At 45.9% G+C, this 18,076-nt stretch overlaps 3 protein-coding genes across 6 annotated transcripts; 1 reads left to right on the forward strand and 2 right to left on the reverse strand.

The window, feature by feature from the left end:
• The first annotated feature begins 2,952 nt into the window (after positions 1–2,952).
• LOC125542680 (C-type lectin receptor-like tyrosine-protein kinase At1g52310) lies at positions 2,953–6,510 on the forward strand. Of its 3 annotated transcripts, XR_007298005.1 has the most exons (5): positions 2,954–3,186; positions 3,980–4,405; positions 4,501–5,071; positions 5,541–6,217; positions 6,294–6,510. XR_007298005.1 is itself a non-coding variant. In XM_048705815.1 (4 exons), exons 1-4 carry the CDS (start codon positions 3,102–3,104, stop codon positions 6,121–6,123), a joined length of 1,662 nt encoding a protein of 553 aa, XP_048561772.1. In that variant the 5' UTR covers positions 2,953–3,101; the 3' UTR covers positions 6,124–6,510. The 3 variants fall into 3 exon arrangements, 2 of the variants coding, with proteins under 2 accessions (XP_048561772.1, XP_048561771.1); XM_048705815.1 differs by having other exon boundaries at positions 2,953–3,186; positions 4,504–5,071; positions 5,541–6,510; XM_048705814.1 differs by having other exon boundaries at positions 5,541–6,510.
• Positions 6,511–6,618: 108 nt separating this feature from the next.
• On the reverse strand, positions 6,619–10,980 carry LOC125542679. 2 transcript variants are annotated; one of them, XM_048705812.1, is made up of 12 exons: positions 10,799–10,980; positions 10,563–10,715; positions 9,948–10,065; positions 9,666–9,793; positions 9,403–9,553; positions 8,948–9,126; positions 8,460–8,697; positions 8,276–8,365; positions 8,003–8,148; positions 7,799–7,906; positions 7,624–7,712; positions 6,619–7,446 (listed from the first exon to the last, which is right to left on the reverse strand). In XM_048705812.1, the coding sequence occupies exons 1-12, from the start codon at positions 10,865–10,867 to the stop codon at positions 6,840–6,842; spliced, it is 2,076 nt and encodes a 691-aa protein (XP_048561769.1). In that variant the 5' UTR covers positions 10,868–10,980; the 3' UTR covers positions 6,619–6,839. The 2 variants fall into 2 exon arrangements, with proteins under 2 accessions (XP_048561769.1, XP_048561770.1); XM_048705813.1 differs by lacking the exon at positions 10,563–10,715.
• A 213-nt stretch (positions 10,981–11,193) lies between these two features.
• LOC125542681 lies at positions 11,194–16,320 on the reverse strand. Its single transcript, XM_048705816.1, is given in 7 exon segments — positions 11,194–12,082; positions 12,323–13,733; positions 13,736–14,417; positions 14,499–14,702; positions 15,191–15,484; positions 15,613–16,022; positions 16,098–16,320. Coding segments are annotated over 7 exon segments (3,594 nt in total). The 5' UTR covers positions 16,174–16,320; the 3' UTR covers positions 11,194–11,565.
• Between the last annotated feature and the right edge of the window lie 1,756 nt (positions 16,321–18,076).

The following is an 18,076-nucleotide window of genomic DNA, read 5'->3' on the forward strand; positions in this document are numbered from 1 at the left end:
ATTATTGCCTCTAGGGCATATTTCCTTCAGGGGGGGCAGCCCTAGCCCTCCTTCTCTCTCACACACAAGGCCCATGTTGGCCCATTAGTTCCCCCGGGGGTTCCGATAACCCCCCGGCACTCTGATAAATACCCGATACATTCCAAAACACTTCCAGTGTCCGAATACTATCATCCTATATATCAATCTTTACCTCTCGACCATTTCGAGACTCCTTGTCATGTCCATGATCTCGTCCCGGACTCCGAACAATCTTCGGTCACCAAAACACATAACTCATAATAGAAATCGTCATCCAACGTTAAGCGTGCGGACCCTACGGATTCGAAAACTATGTAGACATGACCGAGACACCTCTCCGATCAATAACCAATAGCGGAACCTGGATGCTCGTATTGGCTCCCACATATTCTATGAAGATCTTTATCGGTCGAACCGTTATGACAATATACGTTATTCCCTTTGTCATCGGTATGTTACTTGCCCGAGATTCGATCGTCGGTATCTTCATACCTAGTTCAATCTCGTTACCGAAAAGTCTCTTTACTCGTTCCGTAATACATCATCCCACAACTAGCTCATTAGTCACGTTGCTTGCAAGGTTTATTTTGATGTGCATTACCGAGAGGGCCCAGAGATACCTCTCCGATACTCTGAGTGACAAATCCTAATCTCGATCTATGCCAACCAAACAAACACCTCCGGAGATACCTATAGAGCATCTTTATAATCACCCAGTTACGTTGTGACGTTTGATAGCACACAAGGCATTCCTCAAGTATCCGGGAGTTGCATAATCTCATAGTCGAAGGAATATGTATTTGACATGAAGAAGGCAATAGCAATAAAACTGAACGATCAATATGCTATGCTAACGGATGGGTCTTGTCCATCACATCATTCTCCTAATGATGTGATCCCGTTCATAAAATGACAACACATGTCTATGGTTAGGTAACTTAATCATCCTTGATTAACGAGCTAGTTTAGTAGAGGCTTATTAGGGACACGATGTTTTGTCTATGTATCCACACATGTATCAAGTTTTCGGTTAATACAATTCTAGCATGAATAATAAACATTTATCATGATATAAGGAAATATAAAATAACAACTTTATTATTGCCTCTAGGGCATATTTCCTTCACTACACGCGTCGATACGATTAGTCGTCGCGGCTCGCTCCACTGATCACGCCGGTACGCCGAGCGTTCAAAACGGTGGCCAAAAGCGCTGGCAGTCGGTCACCGACGCCGCCTCCCTCCCTTGACGGGCCCACGACCTCCTCGGTCCCAACTATAAGCACAGACGACCGGGCCCTCCATTTGAGTGGAGATGATTTCTCTTGGGACCATCTCCGTGCAGCAAAGGCGTACTTCCGCAACCTGCCTTTGACGTCACCTTGCCAGACGCGCGGTTGAGCTGTTGGGCCGAGCCCAGTAGGCGTCGGTTTGCTACGTTGCGCCCAGTGTGCTTCTTTGTTTCAAATCTGATCATTTCAGCCTAGTACGGTTTAATTTCTTTTTCCTTTTATCTTTATCTAGAGAATTCATAAATCCATAGAATATTCATTTGAAATCTAAATTTGATGATTCAAATTCCCATATGCTTCTAAATTCATGGCCTATTTAATAGAGTAGTTATATCATTTTTCTAGAGGGCTTTCCTGGGTTGTGCGTGATAAAACCCGTATTCTTCATATTAAATCCATCTTTAATAATTCATAAAATATTCTCCATGTCTGTAAACTCAGATTTTTTTTCAATATTCTTCTCTAGACCATACCTATTTAACAGAAGTGGTTTCACGGTTTTCTGAGCACTTTATGTTTCATGTTTTTATTGTGTGGTTTATTTGCTATTGATTTTACTTTCGACTACTAGAACGCAATCCGGAACAAAACTTTCAAAGAGGGATCAGAGAAGTTTGAAGACCTTGCTGAGCCAGACAAGCATCCGCTTTGATCATGTCGAACCCTATACCTAGATTATATTTTACAGAATTATTTTATACGCATAGAATGCTATCTTTGGTATAGATTGCCATGGTAGTTTAGCAAGTAGCTAAGACCCAAATCCTTTGATAACATGATACCCCTTTTATTGATAATGCCCACCTTTGTCATATCAGTCATCTCGTAATGTGACAATCCATTTATTTTCCACAAGATTAAAAAGGTAAATATATACCATTAATGGATATTTGAAATTTAAATTTCATACAAGCATGGCATAGCTCATAGTGATTGGATGATTTTGCAGTATCAATACAATGTGATATTCTGGAGGCTATTTCGGATCTGGGGAGCATATGCTCCTGGATGAACAATAAATTCTAAATAAATAGTAAGTTTTTTAAAAAATTCTGTTTTTTTTTAGATTTCATGTTCTTTAGTTGTGTAGATTTTTATGTTAGTGTAACAAGCATGTTTGTGCTTGAATTTTTTTATGTGTAACGAAATAGCAGTGCTTCGTCGGTGAAACAAACAAAATTAGGTGTACCATTTCGTGTTCGACTTGTTTTTTTTAACAGGTCAAAATGCGTAGGTCTTTACCTAAAAGTTTGCGAGCAACATTTAGATGAAAAGAGACATTCCGTTGACTCGACTACGAGCCGCATATGATGGGTTTATCAACCTCGGTATGATAGGGCGGCTCAATTTCAATCTCTTGGAGGCGCTCACAGAGTTAGAGTGTGCACGCATGTGTTCAGAGTGATGAGTGTAAGTACTATGTTAAAAAATATGGCCATTAATAACACATCTAAATTTTTTTTCAGACTTTTGACATCTAGAAAAATATTTTTGATGCGCGGGAGCGTGTGCTTCCGAGCCGGTGAAAAAAATTATCTCAAAAAAAAACTGTGGAGGAAAAAGGGTATAGCAACAGCAACTGGAGGCAGGCAGGCAGGGCCAGGTGAGGTGGGCAGTGGAATTAATGGCGAGCAGTCAAGACGGTGGGCCCACCCGTTCCCTTCTCCCTCCTCTCCTTTCCCATCCATCCCAGTGAGAACAGAGCAGAGCAGAGCAGAAAGAAACGCCGCCCCTCGGAGGGAGGGGAGACCGACCACCGGAGCAAGAAGCAAGGAGGGAGGGGGCGGCCATGGTCACGCCCCTCGACCTCGTCATCGCCCTCGCCGCGCTGCTCCTCTCCGCCGCCGCGCCCGCGCCCGCGCTGGCTCACACCCGTGAGTACTACTTGCCACCGTCTTCTCTTTCCCCCCCTTCACTCCTCTATAGACAGATCCATGCCTTCTTCCCCAGCAGTGTGTTCCTCCTTGCTTGTTCCTTGCGATAGCCGGGCACGTGACCAGTTCGAAGTCAAAATATTTTCCTCAATCTCGTCTGCAAGGTCCGATTGATACTCCGGTGGTCAATGCCATCTGAAAGAGCAGTAGATTTATCATAATCTAGCGCCCATCTGAAAGAGCAGTAAATTTGTCATATGCCATCTTTTCTTTGCCAAGGGCGCACACAAATCAGAAGATAGACAACTAAATTTGTCTCCCGGCTTCGCCAAAACATGTGATTTTGCTCCACCAAGGCCGGCACAAAAACAACAAATCTGCGGCACCTCGTCCCCCCTCTCTGATATATATACTGGTGCTGGTGTGGGCGTGGCCGTCGACAACTATCAAGCCTCACTGGATAGATCCATAAAATATATTATTCCCTAATGGTTTACTCTATTGCTGCATCTGGCACAAAACCTGCGCTCTAGATTATGCTCCTGTCAGAAACCGATCATATGTAGTACCTGAAATGGCTCCACTCTTTCTGGTTGGCAAGCCAGCCACAACCCATTTTGGGCAGATGAGTTGGCCAGACCTTGCAAAAAAGAGAGATTTGGTAGTAATAGGATTTCAGACTTGCATGCATCCACATGTATAACTGTTTTAAGAGGCTCTAGATAGACTCCGTTGCCAATCCAATCATATTTCCCATAAGGTTATTAATATCAATACTTTCTGTTTTCTGCAGCGTCATGTCCCGACGGTTGGCAAATCAGTCCTGACCGGCTAAAGTGCTTCATGCACATCTCAAGCTCACTTTCCTGGGACGGATCCGAAGCTCTCTGCCGCAACTTCAGCGGTGATCTGGCTGCATTATCATCGGTTCAGGAGCTAAATTTCGCAAGGTCTCTCTGTGGAGCTGCCTCCTCCGGGTGCTGGGTTGGAGGGCGTCGCCGCAACACCAGCGGTCTTGTTGGATGGAAATGGTCTGACAATTCGTCTTCTTGGAATGAGACCGCCTTTCCCGGCGAGCCGTTGCATCCCAATTGCACCGGCGCTCGCTGCAGTCTAGCCACCGGCGACGATATGTGCACTTTGGTGACCAGTAAGCACACTGCACTTACTGGAAAGAAGTGTGCCGAGTCACATGGGCTGATTTGCATGATGAATCACGGTGAGTCTTTTTTTTTGGTAACACTGGAGTACTTTTGTTCCGTTGCATGAAAATTTAGTTGCACTAACAGTCTGACACCCACTGATTTATGCCAGAAGATAGGTGCTACCATGATCACTGCCACAAGGAGTATTTCATAGTCCTCATCGTCGTAAGCGGCTTGATTCTCTCGACCACTCTAGCTGTTGTGGTTTGGCTGCTCGTCTACAAGCGAAGCAAGAAAAGGAAAAGATCGCGTGAAGCTTCCGGCGCTTCAGCTACCGCATTAGTGCCACCGCTATGGAAAGTGTTCAACAGTGAAGAACTTAGATCGATAACCAAGAACTTCAGTGAGGGAAACCGGCTGCCCGGAAATGCCAAGACAGGTGGTACCTACAGTGGAACCTTGCCAGATGGATCCAAATTAGCAATTAAGAGATTGAAGAGATCCAGCCTACAAAGGAAAAAGGATTTCTACTCCGAGATCAGTAGAGTTGCAAAGCTCTATCATCCTAATTTAGTGGCTGTAAAAGGATGTTGTTATGATCATGGCGACCGCTTTATTGTCTATGAGTTTGTCGCCAATGGGCCGTTGGATGTGTGGCTGCATCATATTCCCAGAGGAGGGCGGAGCCTTGATTGGGCAACGAGAATGAGAGTTGCCACAACCCTTGCACAGGGGATTGCGTAAGTCATCCTAACTCTTGTCTGTTCCACTCCGAGAAATGTTATTTTTTTACTTAACTATTTGGAAAGTAATAGCTGATAAAGCACCTGTGGTCTAAGCTGCAATTATTTTAATCCATTCAGTTTCTTCTTTCATTATATTGATGCCTGTTTGCTGTGTTTAACCAATTATGGTTGCTTGTTAAGCGGAACTTGTAGTCCACAGATGTTTAATTCTTGGGAAAATGCTGGACATGCTTATGTTTATGTTAGGTTATAAATTGCGATATATAATTGCATAAGTCAGCTCTGGATTCACCGTTTTACTGTTGTAGGTTTCTCTGACATATTTATTAATTGGGAAAATTGCGATATATAATTGCATAAGTCAGCTCTGGACACTGAAACATTAATTCGAGACATTTGGCTATCTTTAACCATATTAGTACCATTAATGATCGCATACTTACCGGTAGTCTTTTGATTCCAGATTTTTGCATGACAAGGTGAAGCCCCAGGTAGTCCACCGTGATATCCGTGCAAGCAACGTCCTTCTGGACGAGGAATTTGGTTCCCATCTGATGGGGGTTGGGCTGTCCAAGTTTGTGCCGTGGGAAGTAATGCACGAGAGGACCGTCAAGGCGGCAACATACGGTTACCTTGCCCCAGAGTTCATATACAGGAACGAGCTGACAACAAAGAGCGACGTCTACAGCTTCGGCGTGCTGCTTCTAGAAATCATCAGTGGCCGTAGGCCAGCACAGTCCGTTGAATCTGCTGGATGGCAGACTATATTCGAGTGGGCGACGCCTCTGGTCCAATCACACCGGCATCTGGAGCTGCTGGATCCGCTCATCAACGACTTGCCGGAGATAGGAGTGATCCAGAAGGTCGTGGACCTCGTCTACGCCTGCACCCAGCATGTCCCCTCGGTGCGCCCAAGGATGTCTCACGTCGTCCATCAGCTGCAGCAGCTTGAGCTCAAGTCAGCGGCGTCCGAGCAGCTGAGGAGCGGGACCAGCACCAGCGCGACTTCACCGATGCTGCCATTGGAGGTCCGGACACCTCGCTGAAACCATCGGTCTAGAAACACCGCTGTTCTTCTCATCATCAGCCATTAGGTAGCGCATTTCTTGCAGCGTGGAGTGACCCAAGAGCCTCCTGTAACCGTAAGCGCAACGACTTTCTTGTGGGCAAGTACTTAGGGAGAGTAGGGTCCTGGAGGTCTAAACCCCCGTTCTTGCCATCGTTGTCGAGGGCCATTTGTACCCCAGCTGATTTCTACCTTAGATCTCAACATGTCTGAGTTTAGCAACCAGCTGATTTCTACCTTAGATCTCAACATGTCTGAGTTTAGCAAGCAACATGAATTGTTCAATGTCGGTACTCGGTACAAGCTGTTTGTCTGTATGTTATCTGAATGTTGATGTCAGTGGTTCGTGGTATATCCTTTCTCAACTTATCGCTGAGCTTCGTATTTACAATTGAGAACAAGACATGTTGAGAGTACCATTCCAGGGTTGCACTAGAAGATGCACACTCATGAACTATAAATAGACATGTCTGAGTTTAGCGAGCAACGTTCAGTGTCTACTCTCTAGGAGCTGCTGGTCTATGTATTATCTGAATGTTGTTTGATCTCGGTAGTTTTGTGATATAACACATTGTCGAGCTTCATATTTACACTTGAGAACAAAAATGTGTTGAGATCTTTGCACTAGATGTGCTCATGAAGTAACTAGTGAAGTAGAAGGTTCTTAATTAATCTGCACAGCAGAGTCAACTGGAGCTAAGGAACAGGCTTTCGCCGTACCCTGTTGAAGGTAGGTTTCAGTGGCTGGCTAACGCTGGGCTCAAACGGCAGCAACGGCTTCTTCCCCTGTGTGCTACTGACACCACTGCGGCCGGACGCCATCGCAGCGCCGGCGCCGGCTGCCTTGCTGGCCCTCTGCTTCTTGGCCTTGGGGGCCTCCAGCCGCTCCAGGATCCTTGAGGTCTTCTCGTCCAGTGGCTTCACCGGAGAGGGAAGCGTGGATACCGGAGGCCTGGGGAATTGGGCCCTGGAAGAGGAGACCGGGGTGCAGAAGTCGTCGTTGTCGTCGATGATGATGAGCTTCTCCCACTCCTCGGAGATGCTGGGCGACGCCTTCTCCTTGGGCTGCTGGCTCGGGAGCTTCCTCTCCTTGGGCTGGCTCGGGAGCCTGTCTTTCGGAACTCGGAAAGGCGATGCTGTCGTCTGTGGCTCGCTGAACGCGTAGATCCGGTCGGCGTCTCTGGCCTTCTCCCTTTGGCTCATGAACATGTTTCCCCTGGGACCCTGCAATGCTGGTATTTGTGGCTCGCTGAATGAGTCAAGATGGATGGCATCATTCACAGCATAGGCTGGGGTAATTGACCTGCCAAATGAGGTTGAAATAATCAAAACTTCTCATATATATTGTCTCTTAGTAGCCAGCCAGGTAGCAAAACCCAAAGAAGAACTCAAAATAGTAGTCTCTGAAAGCATAGGTTGGAGTATCAGGAGAAGCATTATGAAATTTGAACTTCTGAAGTAATTACTGAGGAGGAGGTACCCGAATTGCAGGCTATCCTTCACCAGAGAATTCAGCTTCGAGTGGAAACCTCTTTCATGGTGTAGAGGGTTGTATTCCTTCACAGCAATCTGAAACACTTCCAAGTTGTTAGCAGGCATGTAGTAGGCAACCACACCATGCAACTACAGAGACATGGAGCGGTCCGAAACCATACCTTTGATAAAGAGGTTTCAATTGAATTCTTGGTGTCCTTGCTAACAGTATAGTTGCGAGGTCGGCTCACATCCGGGAGAGGCAGTATCTCTTCAGATCCAGCGAGCCTCTACAGCGTAAACATGTTCCTACCATCAAAGCCAAGCAATGACAAGGCACAAACCCTTAAGTTACATTGCGATAAAACAGGGGACACTGACTATACCCTCAGAAGCATTGGTCCCTTTTCAGATGGCTGAAGGAGATAATAACAGGCAAGCGTTCCAATTTTCATTGTTTCAGTGTTGCACGCCGAGGAGCACACAAGTCCCTGATCGAGCTTGAAAAGAGTTTCACATAGACCATAGAAAACTGCACGACATACACAATACTCAGAATTTGGGAGCATCCAGGAAACTGCACATCTGACGTATATTGCAATATAAATTAAAGATGGTCTGGGAAAAATGCACAGCACAGACAATATGGAAATACGTACTCTGGGTGTTCTGATCCAGGCTCTCATCAGTTAGAGCAACTTCATCATTTGAGCTGGGAACCACAACATGAGATTTCCCCATTATGACTCCTGCCAACACACATTATCACAAAACTTAACAGAGTAAAGATGAAGTCTCGATATACTAGAGTATAATGCCTCAGTAGTCAAGAGTAGTGGGTACCTTCATTTAGCGAGGCTAAGTCAGTGCGCTCAATCACATCAAAAGAAATGGATGTAGAGGCTCGTCGCATGTTTGACCCACCTTCTGAAGTGGGAAGAAACAATACAGTCTGATCACCAATCTTCACGGCACTATCAGTAACATCAGAAGCTGCAAGTTGGCGGCTTGTTGTTGGGCACAGCCATTTTGCCTTATGTGTGGTAACATCATCTATGGGGCGACCATGGCACCTGCATATCTGTTCAGTGCGTTCGGCATTAGCAGAACCCTTGAAGAGACTAGCGAATAGACGAAATGAAGCATTATAACATGACTATTATCTTGTCGAACGAAAAGCTGAAAACAACAGACATAAACATCAAATTTGCATGCACAGGATGAAATGAAACAGTCAAAAGAAAGCACCACATACATTCTGTTGTATGCTGTTGTATGCCTAGAACTGAATATTCATAGTCAAAGGTGGCGTGCGTAAATAATTATATTACCTGACAATATGGAAAACCATCAATGATCTGATTTGCTGATGGATATATGCTGCAGGTTACTTGATTAACAGATTTAATTATGGGAACTCTGAACACCAATACAGCTTGCATCATCTCTTCCTTGTCATCCTTCAGCTCTTCTAACCACCTCTTGACTAGCCCATGCAAAACTTGGGTCTCTGCATTCCGAACATCTACGCTTTTAGGGGTCTTAGTGTTAGATGGAAGAAGTGTGAAAAGTTAACTTATTCAGTGTAAGCAACTCATTATATGGGAGTACTAACTCTGGGATGTCAATCAAATATCAGAATATAGAAAAGTTTAAATATCACAGTTTAAGCTACATGATCATATTATGTGTATCAACATGGCCAAGAAAGATGACTGTCTTGTCTAAAGATAAATGAAAATAACGAGAGCAATAGATGATCCCTACACTCATGAAGCCTCCTTACCAGGACTGTATCTTCGAACAACGCAATTTTCAAGGTCACTGATTCTGTGTATAAAATTGCTGGAGTTTTCAGAAACATCATCATACATGAACGCAGCAGTTTCTGTTTCCAACATTACAAACTCCACTGTAATACACTGTTCTGATGCTTCCTGATGAAAATAGAGATGATAATTAGAGGAATGCCATTATCATGAGAAACAATTTTTGCACGAAGCAATACTCAATCCCTTTCGAAAGAAATCGAGAAATCGGCACCCGTACCATAAGTGATCTTCGGAGAGGTTCCGTGTTTTGGGCAGAAAAACATATTGCAATCACTTTCTTGGAGATGTCATCAGTGGCCCAAGAATAGATGGCCCTGTTGCTAAACAGATTTTGTAGTGACACGTCTGCAGACAAGAAATGCAGTCAGATAAATTTCCTATCTCAATATAATTCCCTGTATTAAGAACAGGCAAATTGACTGTGTTTATCCTGCTCAGTTCATTTTTTCTACGGGACGAAACAAGCATATACCGAACATAAAGATCATCCGAGCCATACCTCCAGTTGGCACAGACCCATGTTGCTCGGGAAGGAAGCCATCCAGAGGCAAGTTTTCGACAGCATGGTGGAAATCTCGAAGGCTGAATTTCTCCCCGGGCCTATACGCAATCTTGAGCTGATGGAAGTTGATGTATTAATACAACTGAGAAGATTAGAACAAGCGCACAAAAGGAATGCATCATCTGGGATGGAGACCAATCAGTGGTGTAACAGTGTGACAGCATCAGCGTTCGCCTTTTCCAGGTGTGAGTGAATAGTCAGTGCAGGTTGTTAGGCAATTCGCCTTTTCAGGCATCAGAGGATCATGGCAATAGCAATCTGACACCAAATGCATGATTCAGTTAACCTATATGTGTGGTTAATTCGCCAGTTTTTGCAGACACCACACACCGGCAACCAGAAGTGGGTGAACTGGCGTTCGAAAGACGAGCGGCGCTAGAGCAGCAGAGCTCGCGTGTCAGAAATTCAGGATGCAATTGGATGAGTTAATGGCGAGATGTTCGATTCGAAGCTAAGCAATCATGCAGGCAGCACCGAAATGACCAGCAGGATCGAACGCCTCATAGAAATGCAGCAGGCAGAGGGGAGGGAGGGAGGGAGGGAGATACGGACCTCGGGCGGGGAGCGGGAGGAGGAACCGGAGGGGCCGGCCGCGGCGCGGTGGACGTAGCAGAGGGCGAGGCGGTCCGGGAGCGGGGCGGCGGAGGCGGAGGCCGCGGGCGGCGAGGGGGCGGCGGCGTAGTGGTTGGCGAGGTGGAGCAGGCACTGCGCGCGCGGGCGCGGCGGCCGTTAGGGCTCGGAGCCTGATGGACCGGAGGGAAGGGGGAGGGAGGGGCCGGAGCGGGTACCTGCTTGAGGAGGTCGAGGATGGGCGGCGGGATGTTGCGGAGGTCGAGGAGGAAGCAGAGCAGCGCCATGGCCGGCGGCGAGGTCGAGGAGCGAGCGAGCAGCAAAACTGCCGTGTGCGTGCGTGCGTCCGTGGTTTCGAAATTTTGAACCAAGCAGAGACTCCCGAGCGGCAAGTCTGAATTATTAGGAGTACCTACTGAAACGGGACACAGCAGTCAGCAGAGGAGCGCCACGGCAAGCCTGAATTCATAATCCAGCATTGCTGAAAGCGTCATTTGCGTGCCCGGTTTCGGATTCGAACGGGAGCGCTCGACATGATTTGAATTCAACTGAGCGAACACAAAGACAGACGCATCAGATCAGAGGGACGGAACTAAAGCCGGAATTCATCATATCCAAGTTGTATGGATTCATCATTCATATATGGTCACATATAGAGATCTCAGTTAAAGCAGTTAGCATCATCTATTGCATCTAGATACATCCATTCCTCCGACAAGTATTTTAGGGCGGAGGGAGTAGTATCTTGTGTACATCACATGGCCGCCCCGAACTAAACTATAAGCCTGAATTCGTCACATCCAAGTTGCACATGGCCTGATGATGTTAAGTGACCACAAGATAACAGTTAGGAGCCTCTGTAAAGCATATATCGCCAAGGATTAACCAGCAACAATGGACATGCTCTACATCACAGACCACACACATAGCTTCTATAGCCAATACTCTTGAACTTCAGCCGAGCCTGAGGGGCCGTCAGTCAGGGCTACTGGACGGAGAAGACGGCGCCGTCATTCAACGGCAGCAAGCTGAAGCAGCGCCCGTTCTCGTCCACGCAGCACGCCTGCCATGCTATCTGGTACTCGCCGCGAGGAAACGAGGAGACGTCCAGCAGGCAGTCTGAGAACCCCTGGCCAGAGCCAGCTGGTTTGAAACACGCGAACGCTGTCACCAGCTCGGTGTGGGAGTTCTCCTTGTGGCTGGCCTTCCTCAGGCCGCCGCTCTTTATGTGCTGCAGCAGCTTGGCGTGCAGCACGGCCATCTCGGAGGTGGTCCTGCGCATCTCGAACTGCTTGCTCCTCGTTCCCGCGATGTGTAGGGGCGACGATGGGCTTGTGGCTAGAATGCAGTACAGTTTCGCGATGCGGATGGGGGTTCGCTCCAGCACGCGCTTCCACTCCAAGCAGAGAGTCAGGGAGAGCTGGAAGCCGCGCGGTACTGATATTCTGTTCTTGTTTGCGGGGTTGGAATCGAACATGAAGAGCTCGGCGCCAAGGCAAGGCCTGCATAAATGTAAGATGTCATGTAATGCATTTTGCTGAAAATACAAATACGGGTGCCCCATAGAGAAGGTTTTACATGCTACCAAAATATATGATCACAATTGCTAGCTTAATGTTCTTATCTGAACCTGACTTCTTGTTAGTTCATCCAGCATAGTATAATTAATTCCACTCAAGAATAAGATGGTCTCACTCTCGCTCAAAGCACTTCAAGGGTACAGCATTATATGTATATAATACCTTACGCTGAAGAAGTGTCTGGGAAGCATGAAAGGCAGTTCCATCAACCTCCGCAAAATGCTAGACAGAAGTTGCATCCCTCTGTGCAAATGATGCAGAGCGTCCACTCCAGTTGTCACTCCTTTGGCATCCGCGCGAGCACGAAACAAAGATGCCACAGCAAACTTGAAGAGCGAATAAGAATCCTTTTCCAGAATACCTGACATATTCATTCTTGTGCTGAAGTGTACGGAGTCCAGCTCATAAGAAGAAACAGAAATGAATTGCCGCAGTTGCGAGACAACTTGGCTATCATTCCTATCTACTCTTTGATGCAAATCTTGTAGGATTGATTCGTGAGAAAATCTCTCTGGAAGCGTGCAAGGGTCTGAACTGCCAGGTACATTTGAGACGTCTACAGAAAACGCAGTACAAAATGACAAAAGTGAGCACATGAAAGCAAGCCTGGCTACAGTAGTAAAGCTTTCATGATCCATGTCCCCATGGGATGCAGCAAGCAGATCATAACTCTTTGCTAGGTCACTCAGTCTTAAAGAACAATTAGTCAAAGCTAGGAGGACTTGGTTGTTCTCTATGGCTACACTTGAAGATTCATGATGCGATATGTCTTTGTGAGCAGAAGAATGTGCATTAAGAATGCCAAGAACATCAGTTAAGATCTTAAGAAAAGACGCTCTCAGGCTAATGAACCACCTCTGGAAGAAGAATTCGCGGTCTGAGGAGGCATTAGATGAGAGGACATCATTTGCTAAGCATATTCTCTCACAAATACCAGTGATTTTTTCTTGGCAGCCATGCAACTCTAGAGATCCAGCAAGAGTACTTTCAACATCTGTTTCGACACTGTAGAGGTCCTCATGAAGATCTACCTCTGTATTTAGCTCACCAACCAACTTACTGATTGCTGAAGGAAAAAGCAATAGCTTCATCTCAAGTTCTCCAGCGGCAAAAAGAAGCAATGATTTGAACCAAAATCCAAAGGTGCCCGACTCAAAAGCAGCTGAAACTTTTCTAAAGACAAATGACGCTGTGAACCAGAGATCTTCATGGCAGCAGTACATAGCAGACCTATAGGCTTCCCAGTAGCTCTGTTTTCTTGTAAGCACTTTAGCCATCCGAAGGGCACACAGTTCATGTGCTATCCAAGCGGGAGTAAAGAATATCTTAGGGTGCTCATTTGAATCACCCGATCCTTTATTACCATCTCTGATTTTACAAGTACTCCATGAGATGTGCGCGCACATTATAAGATGGAAGAATTCATATGTGCTGCAATACTGAGAGGCGTTCTGCTGCACACATTCAGTTAGACCCTTGATACTATGGTGAAGACTGCAGGAAGAGCCAGATGTTTTATGACACATATCATGGCAAGCATTTGCAAACTTGAGCGTGCAAATAATTAGATCATGCACTACAGATGAATTATTCTTGCTGCAAATTCAGTGGAAGCTAACTTTGCCTTGTCAGTGTCAGTTTCCATGCAAGAAGCATCGATACTTCCAGCCGCTGGTTCAACAGTATCATATGAAGCTCTAAACTGCTCCGGGGCAACAGATGATTTGACACAGTTAACTGCTGCTACTCCAGAGTAATGACTGGCATTTATTCGAGCAAGTTCTTTCATCAGGCATCTTACTTTATCAAGAGCAGCAGAAGCAGCAGAAGGGTAGCCTGAAACAAGCTTTAGCATAAGGCTAAACAGTGCCCTGTATTTCTGTAATTCACAGGACACTAGTACCTTGCTTCTACAGTTCGCTAGTTCATTGGCCAGAGATATTATATTATCCACTATTGCTGTTAAAATCTTATTCAGAGATTTTTCATCCTCACTAGTTTCTTCATGAGTTGACAGCATGTTGTTCGAAATTCCTGGGTATCCAGTGTACGAGAATGATGGACTCTCGAGAGTGCCTATAGTCTGATGTGGCTTTGTTTCCTTGAGAAAGCAAAAGAAGATATCCAAAAGAATTTCAAGAGCATTATATTGCATCTCCCAGGAAGAACAATGCAAAAATCTTTTAGCGGCCAGAGCAAGCTTAGATAACTCAGAAGGATTGATATGGCGGATGCTTGGATCTTTAACACAGAGAATCTGAAAAGTACCCTTTCCAATCAGATAAAAATAAAGATAGGTCTAAATCAGAATGAGCAAAGTCCATTAGCTAGTGTTCACCTTTTGCAGAATTCGGAATGCATAGCGCTTACAATCAAGTGGGAAATCCTCATCATCAACTAGTTGTAATAATGTGCCAAAAACAGTACTGGCACCAGGAAGATAGAAAGTATTTCTGCGAAACATAAAACATAAACTTTTCAAAACCATAGTCCTCATAGGAAGAGAAGATTCATGTCCCAGAAATGATAGCAGAAGTGCCACCTGCAATAGCAGATTTAACCAAGGAAATAAATTTAGTTCCAAATCAATCGACAATTGGAGAATGATGATAACTTGCTATTTATGCCTCGTCACTAGCCCCCAGCTCCCCAGATAGAGGATTGATAAAAGCATGCCTTGCAAATTAAGATTGCAGCAGCACAAAACTCAGAAGGGAATCATAAGATGTTTTGAACCTCATTTGTGTAGTGTTTTTATTTAGTTCCGAAAGCCGAAAAGCAGAAACCAGTGAATCATAGGAAAGCTAAAAGTTATTAAGGAATATACATTCCTGGTAGCAATATTTTGAAGGTAGCAAATGTAAACTGAAGGAGAAAGTATATTTAACTTAAATAAACAGCTAAATACTAAGATATGCTAACGGAAGAATGAACTTAATGACATATCAGGATTCAGAAAAACATACTTGCAGAGATAAATTTAAGAAATTTAGACAAATACATAACTTGGCAACTTGTGGGTTACATTACCTGATCACCAAACAAAACAATTGACTTGGACGCCAGTCTGGAGAGTGCGAAGAGAATTTCCGCTTTGAATACATCTTCCAGGTTGCCTAGAACCATCTGCTTTCCAACCTCGTGAACTCTACGGACAACAGCCAACTTACAATCAAGCTTCGAGAAAGTCTTAATTGCTGCCATAATAACTTGGGCTTCTGATGTCGGTGAGATGGCTAATCCAGCCAGCACTTGAAGGGTGATGTATGAGAAGTCCTGTGAAAGCTTACAAAAGCAACCAGCCGCAAACAATGCCGCTTTGACCTGCCAAAGGAGAAGCACAGGAACCCTGAACAAATCACTTACTACTAACAGACATGTGCATTGCAAGATCAGTAGCCTGATCCTAGGAGTAGTATGAAGCAGTCATGGTGATTAGTGCTGGCACTGACCTCGGCAGCATTGGAGGAGCGGAGGCCGGAGAGGACGAGGGAGCGGACGTGGACGCTGTCCTTGGCGAGGCCGGCGAGGCAGCCGAACATCCTCAAGGCGAGCTCCCTGGCCCGCGGGGTCCCGGCCGCGCCGTGCGCCGCCGCGACCTTCCGGAGTATCTGGTCAGGCTCCGCGCAGGGCCACGCGGCGGCCTGGGCCGGGAGGAGGGCGCGGACGATGCGGGCCCGGACGGAGTCGTCGGCGGCGGCCCTGAACTCGGTGGCGAGGCGGAGGAGCATGGTCTCAGCGAAGACGCGGGGCTCGGCGGGCAGGACGCCGAACGCGGAGGCCACCGCCGCGGGGACGGCGGGGCTCGCGGCGAGGTCGCGGATGCGCGGGGCGGCGGCCTCGAGGGCCCTGAGGCGCGTGCCTGGAGGGAGGGGAGTGGGGGTGAGGCGCTAGGGGTGGTACGGAGATGAAGAGAGCCGGTGGTCGAGAGGGTTACCGAGGTGGCGGGAGCGGAGGCCCTTGTCGAGGTCGATGCTCCAGTCCATGGCGGAGGCCGCCGGGATGCTCGCCATCGCCGCCGCCGCCCCTGTCGCCGGAGGTTTTGGTGCTCCCCCTTTCTGAATTACGCCTGTTTATTACCCGAGCTTTTATCTCAAGACGTTGGATCGAGATCTAACGGCTGCGATGGCACCCATATACCACAACCTCCGCCTCTTCTACAACCGCGGTCAGGATTCCTGTGGGTTCGAACATCGTTATGGAGTCCCCTAATAAAAAGAAAACATCTTCATGGAGAAGCAAACGTGTACTAATTCGAATGTTTGATATGATACACAAAATATGCAACTACTACTGTTTACTCTGTTCATTCGGGGTTGCGTACCATATGTTGTTGATATATACGTGATGGTCAAGTAAATATCAAAATACGGCGGGCGTGTGGTGACATCGTGGATATGCAGGGCGGGCGCCTCGAGGCTTGTATGGAGGGAGTGAGGGTGAGGGGATGGTATGAAGAGGAACAAAGTTTATATCAACAAAAAAAAAAAAGTTGATGGATGAGAGGGTTACCGTGGTTGTGGGGGCGGAGGCCCTCTGTCGAAGTCGATGCTCCAGTACATGGTGGAGGCCACTAGGATCCTCTCCATTGCCGCCGTCATCTTTCACTGGAAGTTATGGTGCTCACCTTTTAAAATTAAACTAATCATTATAACTTATTGCACGAGTGTTTTTGTCAATACGTTGAATTCTAACAGTTACAATGGAAACCATAGACCCACATTGTTAGAGAGAAGTAAACATGGAAGCAAAATATAGATTGGATGCTATGCTTTTATGGCATAAATAATTATATATTATTACTTAAACTAGTAGTCAAACTATAAAATTAAAAATTATTATTATTAGGTCTATGGAGATAGACTGGCCAACCTTCTTCGTGTCGCGCCTTGGTGGCCTTTAGTAGGGTAAACATCGATCAATGCCCGTATGCTAAATGAACTTAATTGTTTCCTGTCTACAAACTTATGAATAAAGTATAAGTATGGTTTATGGATATGCAATCGGCACGAATGCAGTTTGTTTAGATGAATGAATGGATTATGGATGAATTAGATTGAGTGATGACGCGTCCTTGTTGTGGATTATACATTATGGATGAATTAGACGGACACCAATAGATGAAATGGGTCGGCGCGTTGGAGTTGGTGGTCCAATGAACACTTTTCCATATTAGTTTTTGGCCTTTGGGTCCAACACTCTTTGTGCTCAGTGTGTGCGCAATCTCCTGTGCCAGTGATATGAGTAAACTCTTCCATGTCTTGCAAGCGTCAGTCGTCTGACTCACAATCAAATTGGCCACCTCGGGAGCCGTTGGATCAAGCGTGCATTAGCCATCCGATCAATTGTGATAACTGTTGGGCAGTGTTTGCCACCCCAACAAGCTCCGTGTTGCGACACTCAGCTTGTCCATGTGGTTTTGGGAAGGGGTATGTAAAGCTCCATGTTTGCCGCGTATAATGTTGGCACCGCACAAGCCCCGTATTGCAACCACATGGAAGGGACGAACTGAGCCCGCAACCACACATGGGAGGGGTGAACTGAGCCAGCCTCTCATAGTTAGGAACTTTATGATGAAATCAACCCACCAGAGTTTAACTCTTAGATTTATAATACTCACATTTTATTGAATTTATTTTATATTTTTTGACGATGTTCGTTCAGTCGACTACGAAGATGTCTATGATGACTTCGTCAATTTTAAGATAATATGCCGACTCAGTCTATTAAAACTGCTCATATAGATAGATTGTGCATGCATGTGTTCATATAGATGTGAGTATATGTGTATGCATGAGCGTTTGTCTTTGTATTGTGTTAAAAAAGCCATATGAAAAGTGTACGGTGTGCGTAGTCCGATCAAAGACATTTTATCAGGTCCATTTTAAATTTGTTTTAAAAAATGTCCATTTTAAA

Source organism: Triticum urartu, chromosome 3 (genome assembly GCF_003073215.2).
Source record: "Triticum urartu cultivar G1812 chromosome 3, Tu2.1, whole genome shotgun sequence".
Classification (NCBI taxonomy): Eukaryota; Viridiplantae; Streptophyta; class Magnoliopsida; order Poales; family Poaceae; genus Triticum; species Triticum urartu.